Source organism: Sinocyclocheilus rhinocerous, unplaced genomic scaffold (assembly GCF_001515625.1).
Source record: "Sinocyclocheilus rhinocerous isolate Xijiao unplaced genomic scaffold, SAMN03320098_v1.1 scaffold226, whole genome shotgun sequence".
Classification (NCBI taxonomy): domain Eukaryota; kingdom Metazoa; phylum Chordata; class Actinopteri; order Cypriniformes; family Cyprinidae; genus Sinocyclocheilus; species Sinocyclocheilus rhinocerous.
Window position 1 is genome coordinate 388,367 of NW_015631726.1, and position 10,702 is coordinate 399,068.

Here is a 10,702-nt window from a genome sequence, read left to right on the forward strand (position 1 = left end):
AAGCATGTTTTGTTTATTTGTATCATATTGGAGTATCTTGGGATGATTTGTTGACAATAAAGTAATGCTACTCAATATGTTTTAACCACCCTGTTTAAATAGCTTGAATAATCAGAGGTCCTCTTGATTATAGTTTTGTCTGTATATGAACTCCATGCAGGCAGTGACAACACTGTAATATGGACTTTGCTAGGTCAGCTGAAGGAAGGAAACAGCAGGTCCCAATGGGTCAGATCCCCTCCATTTTTAGGGCCCAAGCTTTTGTTAGGTTAGACGAGCTTGGCTGCCAATTGTTCTCCACCCAAAATCATTACATCCGCAGTCGCTTCTGAAAACATCTCACATAGTTCATGAGGTTTCCCAAGGCTCACACCACATGAAGCGCACCCTAGTGGACATGCTTCTCAAATTTCCCCTTTCCTGAATTTCAATACTATTTTCAGTTTACAATACATAGTTTCCAATATATTGTTCTTTATTTCCCCAAACCAGGACATTCAGAAAAACCTTTAAGCATCTCTACAAACACAGCTGACTGGAGGATGACCTCGGATGATTCCACTGAACATCTGCAGACTGACAAAGAGTTTGCCCATAATGCCACAGCCCAATGGGAGGGTCCATCAGTAGCATCGCACAGCATCACCAGCCACCATCCCGTTACAGAGGCTCGAACAGTGCGAGAGGTTCCCACAACGGATCTGAGAGACGTTGACACCACCGACTCGGTCTCTCACACTGATAGCACCTACATTTCCACAACCAACCGAGTCAGAGAACGCACACTCCTCTCAGTGACCTCCAACAGCACCTCTGCGTACACTGAGGACTCCAACTCCTCGGATGCTGTCTCTCAAACCTCCATTTGGGAAGTGAGAACGTCAGGAGCCACCCAGGGCAAGGAGGAAACCGTAGATGTATCTACATTGTCTGAACAGACTGAACCCACTTTTGAAGATCATAATGCCACCAATGCAACTCAAGGCCACTCTTTGGAGACCGAGCAGTCAACGTTTTCCCATGGCACTGAGTCACAGACGGGACAATCTAGTGTCACAGGACAGACTGTTCAACAGGTATCTGATAATGACAATCCAAATTCAACACCCCCTCTTACAATGATCAACAGAGATGAAGGGGAAATGGACGCCACATCGGTGAGTGGTGGGACGTCTTATACAGAAACCGGTGACTCTGTGTCATCTATCCCACCTTTTACCTCCGGTGGATACAGTGCCACTAGCATATCCCAACAGAGCCGTGATTCCACAGTGACTTATTCTCTGGATACTGATGCTTCCACTGAGTTTTCTACTGAATCTGTTAGCTCAACTGGCCGTGAGGAACTTGAAGGGTCTCCGACCCATACAGTGGAGGAGACAACCATTCAGGGCCTGACCACTGCACCCCCAGTGCCCGAAGATGTAGCCACCACAATTGATGACTCATTTACGACGTTCCTTGCTGGCAAATCACCCTTCGTCCCAAAAACTGATGATCAGACCAACACAGAAGTGGTGCCAACATCTGCCATGCCAGCAACTCATAGGCCACAGGTTACAGAGGAAGCCACTGATGAGGCATCAACTGTTTACAGTTCTACCAACACTTTCACTACAACGATTCCTCCCGTCACCACCCGTCAGCTCCAACCGAGCACCACACCGCTAGCCCAAACAGAACACACTACCATCGCTACCACAGATATTGTTCAGGTACTGCGGACGACACCCACCACAACCCAACGTCCGCTTACCTCCACTACTGGTGGACCACAGGCACCCAGTACATCTGATTTTGCTAATGTCACCACCTTGCACTTAGAAACCAGCACGGCAACACCAGGGAACACTACTGCACATGGCCGACGTGCAACAACACCCTACAGCAAGAGCACCCCAACCAAGACCACTGTGGTGGAAACCACCCGGAATCACACGGACAGAAGCACAACAGAGATGGGAATGACAACCACGCAGATGCCATTTAAGTCAACAGCATCACCAGGTATGTTCGACTTTTAGTATTTATACAGTGACTTGCAAATTGCATCATTCAAATCATAATTTTTTTGGTATTATTAATGATGGTGCTTGTTAAGGATTGACCGATATTACAGTTCTGGCCTGGCTATAACAGATAAATGTGCAATATTAAATGTATATGCACTACCATTCAAAAGTTATAATTAAAGACATCTATAATGTTACAAACGATTTATATTTTAAATAAATGCTGCTCTTTTGAAGTTTCTGTTTTAAAAAAAGAATGATTTCAAATGTAAAGCAGCATTTGAAAATATATTAAAATAATGTCATAATATTACTGTTTTGTTGTATTGTTTTATCAAATAAATGCAGCATTGGCGAGCATAAGCAACTTCTTATAAAAACCCTAAAACCCAAAGACCCTAAATGTTCGAACAGTAGTATGCATTTGTCTAAATAAATGAAAAAAAAAAGAACTAAACTTAAATGCTACAAGGCATCACAGCAGTATAATGTACTGTATGAAAAATAGACATTCATTTTAAAATTTCATGAAGATTACATTTAACAGTGTTATTAAATTAATAGTGTTTTTTAGTGTTTAGTTTTATTTTGTGGAACAAAAAAAGAAGATTTTTAAAAGAACATTGGAGGCCACTGATTTCCATTATATAAACATGAAACACTGCAACATTTCTCAAATTAACTTCTTTTATGTTCCACAGAAGAAAGAAAGTCATAAATGATGACAGAATTTTTATTTGGGAGTGGATTATTATTATTATTATTAAAGTGTTTCTTTAGCAGATGATAAAACAGACAAACAAATCCCATAGACTGAAATGGAGACTTGGTTTGGCTCTTTTGACTAGTAAGCATCACTCTAGTAACTGTATAGCATAGTGTTAAAAATTCCTTAGAACCACTCTGGCAACCACACTAGTGTCGTAAACGTGATTTTTGCAAAAATAAAAATTTTAATGTTAGTAGTTCCGTTGTTTACAGTTGTAAACATTGTTTGTGAATACACCTGTTCATTTGATTTACTTTGAACAATTCAAGCCATCTCTTTCTCCTCTGTAGATCATGTGTGTGGGCCTCAAACTTGTGCAAATGGAGGCCACTGTGTTAGATCAGCTAAGGGAAGTTACCACTGTCAGTGTCTGCCTGCATGGACAGGACCCTTCTGCACGGAATGTAAGAAGCCCACTTAAATATACACCATCTTTCATCTTGGATGTGGCAGTCACATGACTGAATGTTAAAAGTGCAGTGACAAACAGCAACAGGAATCAACTTACCCAGATTGCCACAGCTCCAATGTTGTAATATCAAATGAAAGGTTTTAATCATGCTAGTCACTAGAATATAATATAGCATAAATACATTAAATGATATTAATTTAAATACATCCGTTATGTATTGTTTTCTGTTTCAATGTCAGTATTTCCATTTTCTTCCGTTTATTTAAACAAGATTGAAGATGATAACATATCGTTTGTCCATAATAAATCACATATGCGTCTAGTAATACTTGTTTTCATGAGGGTTTGTGACAAAAATGAACAATGATTGATTAGGCTGTGTGTTTTTCTGTAGATGTGGATGAGTGTGTGAATAGTCCGTGCCCCCAGGGTTCAGTGTGTGTCAACACCGGTGGCTCTTTCAGCTGCCAGTGTGCCCTGGGCTATGACTTGGAGGATGGCCGCAGTTGTACGCAAGGTAAGTGGTCAGTTGTCCTCAATAAAATAATGTGTATAAAATAGTGCATAAATATAATTTGGTGATAACGCTACGATAACCTTATTGTATTCGCTTTGGCTTTACCCTGCAGTGAAGACATTTTTGGGCACTTTCACCGTCAACACCTCAATGCATCTCAGAAGTTCAGGTCCGCATGAGCTGCACAGAGAGATTTTACAGCTGGTATGCAACATTGTACTGCATCACACACCTGACTTCTCCACCTTACAACCACAAAACCCACAGCCAATCAGCTAATGCAGAAACCATTATAGAAACAGAGAATGAAATTGGTTGCAGATGATAATGTGATGTACTGAACATTGAGTTGAGGTTAATATTATACATTTGTGTATTGGTTTTTCAGCTCAATACCTCGCTTTCCATCTTCCATGGCTACCGACGTTCCACTTTACATAAAAAGTACGTTTCTACTTTCTATCTTTCAGAGACCCAGCAGGAATAGGCCATATGTTGCACTAAAAATCAACTGTACCATGCAGCTACTGATGTCAACCAAGAGTCAATATCTTTTCTATACATTTTGCAATACCATTTATACAGCCTTATTAAGTGTCACATGATCCTTCAGATATATTTGTGCAGCTATCAGTAGGCAGGACTGTTTAAAGAGACTAATGCAAGAAATAAAGTGAAAATACAGAGTGAGATGTGTCCCAAACATGAAATAACGTGGTAATATAAAGCTGATTTGATACCATTTTAATATTTAATCAAAATGATTAATTAAATTAAATGGATTCTCCAAAAATACACTGAACAAAATTATAAACGCAACACTTTTATTTTTGCCCCCATTTTTCATGAGCTGAACTCAAAGATCTAAGACTTTTTTTATGTACACAAAAGGCCTATTTCTCTCAAATATTGTTCACAAATCTGTCTAAATCTGTGTTAGTGAGCACTTCTCCTTTGCCGAGATAATCCATCCACCTCACAGGTGTGGCATATTAAGATGCTGATTAGACAGCATGATTATTGCACAGGTGTGCCTTAGGCTGGCCACAATAAAAGGCCACTCTAAAATGTGCAGACATAGAAAAAGTCTTAGATCTTTGAGTTCAGCTCATGAAAAATGGGGGCAAAAACAAAAGTGTTGCGTTTATAATTTTGTTCAGTGTATATTACAGCATTTTTAGAAATATAGCCTACATTACTGTTCAAACGTTTGGTGGAAACATTTTTTTGTTTGTTTTTGGATGGTTTCTTATGCTCACCAAGTCTGCATTTATTTGATCAAAAATACAGTAAAAGCAGTATTTTTGATTGCAATTACAGTCAAAATATTTTCTATTTTAATGCATTAAAAAAATTCTTCAGTGTTACATGATCTTTCAGAAATGTCTAATGTTGAAATGTAAACGGTTGTGATGCTTAATATTTTTGCAGAAGCTTTAATACTTTTTTAAGGATTCTTTGATGAATAGAAAGAACAGCATTTATTTAAAATATATATTTTTTGTTACATTATAAAATCAATTTAATACATCCTTCCTGAATTAAAGTATTAAAAAAAAAAAAAAAAAATGACTGACCCCAAACTAATATAGTGATACTGTTATCAGTAGAAATTTTCTTCATACCACCTACAGTACCTGTTGCCAAGTAATTCATAGTACTCAGTAATATTACTCTTATATGCAAATTCATATTTTCACTTCTAACTTGAATTCAGGGCATGATTTTTCTTTGTTCTCACATGTGAATGCATATTCCTTGTGCAGAGATGGAGGAGATGTGCAGATCTCAGCGGTGAGCATGTTTTCACTCTCCACCAATGTGACCAGCACGGATGTCTTCAACAGCATCCAGACATCCCTGAGCAACTGCAGCCGGACGTACTCGCACTGCACCATTAAGCTTCAGCACCATCTCTCCTATCACGGTACCATTCAGCGCTCACTGTCTACATCATACTGTTATCTCAAAGCCATCCCCTTCTGTTCTTATCCTCCACTCCACTCCACCACTTCAGAGATATGATAATACCAGTCACGCAATACAAATGGATAACACAGTCTTGAGGGGGGGGGGGCTCTCTTAGCCCCTAAAATAATATTTTGGAAAGCTCTTTGTCACACTGTTTATCTCTGGGAAGCCATTTGTTCTGAAGCACTTCTTTCTGTTTAGCGGAGAGCCTGTGTTTGGCCCAGAAGACCAAGTGTGATTTGCAGTACTCTGAGTGCACGGACTCTAGCGGGACCTCGTACTGTCAGTGCAAACCAGGATACTTTAAAAAGAACCCAGAGGACATGACCTGCAGAGGTACAACATATGATTGTGTTTTTTCAGTTCTTTGATTGAATATATTTAAACTGTGGGACTTTGCCGCCGCTGTACAAATGAATGCCAAGTTTCTCATTTAGAATTTTTAATTTGGTTCACTTTTTTAGACTGTGGAGATGGACTCAAGCTTGTTAACGGCAGCTGTGTTGAGTAAGTATATGTTTTTGTAATGAATTTTAAGTAAATATTACTGTAAACAATCAGTCAATGTTTGGACACACCTACTAATTATAGATGATTGTTTTTTCCCCACAGTTTAGAATAATAAAGTCATTCAAAACTATCAAATAGCACAAACTGAGTATGAAGTAGTTAAAATTTTTTTTAAATCTTGCATTTTAGCCAGTGTCATTTTAGTATCATTGATGTACTATTATAGTTTTTTGGAATATTTAAAATTAGATTTTATTTTTTATTTTCACTTAAATTTTAGTTAAAGATTTTATAATGTGGTATTTATTCATTTTTATTAAGTTTACTTTTAGTTATTTTAGTACTTCAACCTAAACTAAATGAAACAAAATCAAATAATTTTAAAAGTAAATAAATAATAAAGTTCAGTTAACATTTATTTCAACAAAAATTTGTTTTTTTTATGGTTCTAGTTTTAGATAAAAACTCTGATTTTAGCTTCTTCAAGCTTCTTAGCCACTTCTTAACCATCCTGGGCATTCTCTCAATTTCATGAGGTGCCTCCTGAGATGCTTTTTAAACACTTTTGAGAGTTCTCATTTATGCTGGGCATGTTTGTCGCTATTTGGCTGCTTTCCTTGACTTTACGGTCCAACTCATCTATTTCCACTTTCAGGCATTTAAGAATAAGCCCTTAGATCAAAGATTTAAAAGGATCATGGGAAACAAATTTAATTAATTTTGTCTGGTAGTGTGTATTACCCTGACAATTTTCAAGCGACAGCTGAAAACTCATCTCTTTCGATGCTACTTGACTTCATCCTAAATAAAAAAAAACAAAAAAAAACTTGTCTTTCTCTTTATTTATTACTTCTCTTACTAGCTTGTACTTATTTGAACAATGCCTAAAACTTGGTATTACGAGCACTTCCTGTGTCTGTTTGCGTCTTTAAGAAGAATCGCTTTATGTATTCCCCAATTGTAAGTCGCTTTGGATAAAAGCATCTGCAAAATGACTAAATGTAAATGTATTAGTATGTGTTTTGTACGTATGTGTTTTTGCAGAAAAAAAGAACAACTTTTTTTTTTTACTTCTTCAGGTGCATGTTTGGATTTGGAGGTTTCAACTGCAATAACTGTAAGATTTTATTTCAATTTACATTATATTTTGATTGATAAAATCTTTGATATTAAAATATTTAAAAATAGCTTTATTTTTATAACTTAATTATTTAGCGGCATGTTATATAAAGCTTGTGAAAAATGTTCAGTTAAATTGTATTATTTTCAGATTTAGGGTTAGGTGGGTTAGGTGTTTCATCTTTATGTCACTAAAATAATCTTGTGTTTAATAGTCTATAAGCTGATAGCTGTGGTGGTCTTTCCTGCTGGAGGAGCTCTTCTGTTGATTGTCATCATTGCTCTTATAGTCACCTGCTGCAAGTAAGATCTTGAAATAAATATGCTGCTTTCCTCCTTATTTTACAGATAAATATCTTGGGAAGTTTTAAACTACAAAAATGTCTCAAAAATATTTTTGCTCTCTGCATCCTCAGAAAGGACAAAAATGACATCAACAAAATCATTTTCAAAAGTGGAGACCTTCAGATGTCGCCCTACGCAGAGTTTCCTAAGAGTAATCGTGTGTCTATGGAGTGGGGCCGAGAGACTATTGAGATGCAGGAGAACGGCAGTACCAAAAATCTCCTGCAGATGACAGACATTTATTACTCGGTAGGTGATCATATGCACCTGTCATAAGCTTTTGATTGATTTTACATTTGATCATGCAGTTTAAACTCCAGAGATTTCATTGGTCATTTCTAGTGAATTGCAAAATCAGAAATGAGCCATGGCATTTATGGAGGCTTTGTTTTTTTAATGTGTCTTATATGGAAGCTTTTTTTCTACAATGGAATTAAAACATAAAAAAGGAAATTGCAACTTTTTATTTACAATTCTGAGTTTAAATTTCACAATTCAGACTTTTATTTGCAGTTGTGTTGTTAATGGTAACTTGCAATTAACATCTCGCAATTCTGCCTTTTTTCTCAGAAATTGTGAGAAGTCTGAATTATGAAGCTCACAGTTAGTTTGAATTGTGAGAATAAACTTGCAATTGTGAGTAAAAAAAAGTCAGAATTGTGAGATAAAAAGTTGCAATTACTAATTTTATTTTTTGTTTTGTGGCAGAAAAACACTTCACATGGCCATGCACATCCTGAGTTAGTGAATTTTCCACATGATTAGCTAATATGTGACTGCTGTTCTCTCTTAGCCTGCACTTAGGAACTCTGACCTGGAGCGTAATGGCCTGTATCCATTCTCCGGTCTCCCCGGTTCCAGGCATTCCTGCATCTACCCAGCTCAGTGGAACCCTTCCTTCATAAGCGACGATTCACGGCGAAGGGACTACTTCTGACGGCCTTAGCCAGCAGGTGTGCAATCTGATTCTGCATATAAGCTCTCACGGCATGGTTGGACCTGCCGCAGATCCTGGAGCTGGATACTGACCACTAAAGGCTTTTGAATGTGAAAATGAGCTGGCAGGAAAAGACCATTATCTGTGAGAATGGAAGAAAGTTGCAGAGGCCTGTCTGGGTCAATTTAGCATTAGAACACAGTGCCACAATAAGACTTTAGTTTCTGCTGTGGAAGTCAGTTAAATTAGAATAACACGTAAGATGCCTGGGCTACAGTATAACTTTTATATTCTAAAAGTTTGCACTATGAACTCCTCAAACAGATATTATCTCAAATGGAAAAAGCCATAAATGTATCATATTTGTACTTGGAATAATGTACCCAACTGGTTTGTACTGTGTTTTGTGTGTGATGGGGTATCTGTATGTCTGTTTGTGAATGTTAATCAAAAGTTAAAGAGATGGATCACTCCAAAATGAAACTTCTGATATCATGTACTCACCCAAAACATGTATACCTTTCATTTCTTGGTCTTATTGACCATTATTAGTATGTTTTATGGTGCTTTTTGGAGCTTAACAGCCCCTGGTCCCCATTCACCTACACTGTATGGAATAGAGCAGTGTAAACATTGTTTAAAACATCTCTTTTTTTGTTCCGTCTTGGAAAAATAATGTGTTTGGAACAATATGAGGGTGAGTATATGATGACATTGTTACATTTTTGGGGTAAACCATCGCTTTAATGCTTTGTAGTGGTTGAGTTTTTATCAGAGAAATGGTGTGAGATTTACGCTGGAGAACTAAACCTGTGTAAAAGCTGGTAGGATTTTGAAACAATATTACTGGATGCAGCATTCATGTGAAATGTAGCAAATAATGCCACAAGGTATTACAGTTTGTTTGAACAACAGTAATAATCATAAAACACAGTGCTGCCTTGTTTGTTTCCTAATTTATTTTATTTAAGTTTTCTGTATCAGATAAAGATACTGTAGTATGATCTGAGGACCTCCCATGTGTTTGTATGGATGCTTGGTGGTGCATGAGAGGATGGACTTCCCCCTTTTTCCAGGTGTCCATTTTTATTTTAGCTAATGTGTGTTCTTGTGAGATGTGCTTTATTTGTAATCTTTAATATCAGACACTCCTTTCCTCATTAGCATTTTCCCCCTCCTCTGTGGATGGACACTTGAATCTGGCGTTGTAGTCAGAATTGTATTGTAAAATAAAAGAGAAATAAAGTATGATTTCTTATGTTTGTGTTTAATGTAATTGTTCATTTCTTATCTGACCATTTACTAAGCCCCGCCTTAAAAGACCAAGCTTACCTTATAAATGGTTGTCATCTGCTATTTTCTTTCTTCGACAACTTTTGGCCTTTTCTAATGTAAGCATAATGAAGGATCTTTATATTTGAATAATTGTACATGAACATGTACAGTATAACATCAGCGAGAACAACTTTTTGACAACTAGATAATTTACACTTTATTAACTGTACACCCTGGACCACAAAACCAGTCTTAAGTTGCACGGGTATATTTGTAGCAATAGACATACATACCCATACATTGTATGGGTCAAAAAAAGATTTTTCTTTTATGTCAAAAATCATTAGGATATTAAGTAAAGATCATGTTCCATGAAGATATTTTGTAAATTTCCTGCTGTAAATATATTAAAACGTAATTTTTGATTAGTAATATGCATTGCTAAGGACTTCATTTGGACAACTTTAAAGGCGATTTTCTCAATATTTTGATATTTTTGCACCCTCAGATTCCAGATAATCAAATAGTTGTATCTTGGCCAAATATTGTCCTATCCTAACATACCATACATCAATGAAAAGCTTATTTATTCAGCTTTTATTATTATTCAGCTTTTCTTTAATGATGTATAAATCTCAATTAAAAAAAAAAAAGATTCTTATGACTGGTTTTGTGGCTAATCCAAATTCAAAGTATTCAACCATACTATAGCTTTGTTTAAGGAACAAACTTAAGTTAAATAGTTTATCTCTAATAGTTTTTACTTCTGTAGAAATTACAAAATGGACTGCAAAAAATATCTACAAAACACACTACAAAAAGGCGCCAAAAGCCG

The 10,702-nt window shown here is 36.7% G+C and overlaps 1 protein-coding gene across 6 annotated transcripts in view; it reads left to right on the forward strand.

The window, feature by feature from the left end:
• Positions 1–10,702, forward strand: part of heg1 (heart development protein with EGF-like domains 1) — a 30,934-nt gene that overhangs the window by 3,616 nt on the left and 16,616 nt on the right. For 2 of the 6 annotated variants that reach the window (XM_016554727.1, XM_016554729.1), the window contains 12 exons: positions 493–2,007; positions 3,072–3,185; positions 3,588–3,710; positions 3,823–3,914; positions 4,099–4,154; positions 5,477–5,637; positions 5,883–6,017; positions 6,146–6,188; positions 7,271–7,308; positions 7,526–7,613; positions 7,727–7,904; positions 8,449–9,844. In XM_016554727.1, the coding sequence (XP_016410213.1) occupies positions 493–2,007; positions 3,072–3,185; positions 3,588–3,710; positions 3,823–3,914; positions 4,099–4,154; positions 5,477–5,637; positions 5,883–6,017; positions 6,146–6,188; positions 7,271–7,308; positions 7,526–7,613; positions 7,727–7,904; positions 8,449–8,592 (2,687 nt within the window). In that variant the 3' untranslated portion in view covers positions 8,593–9,844. Of the gene's footprint in view, positions 1–492; positions 2,008–3,071; positions 3,186–3,587; positions 3,711–3,822; positions 3,915–4,098; positions 4,155–5,476; positions 5,638–5,882; positions 6,018–6,145; positions 6,205–6,243; positions 6,329–6,920; positions 6,950–7,270; positions 7,309–7,525; positions 7,614–7,726; positions 7,905–8,448; positions 9,846–10,702 lie in introns of those variants that run through there. The other 4 variants (XR_001640253.1, XM_016554728.1, XM_016554730.1 and 1 more) reach the window with 4 other exon arrangements.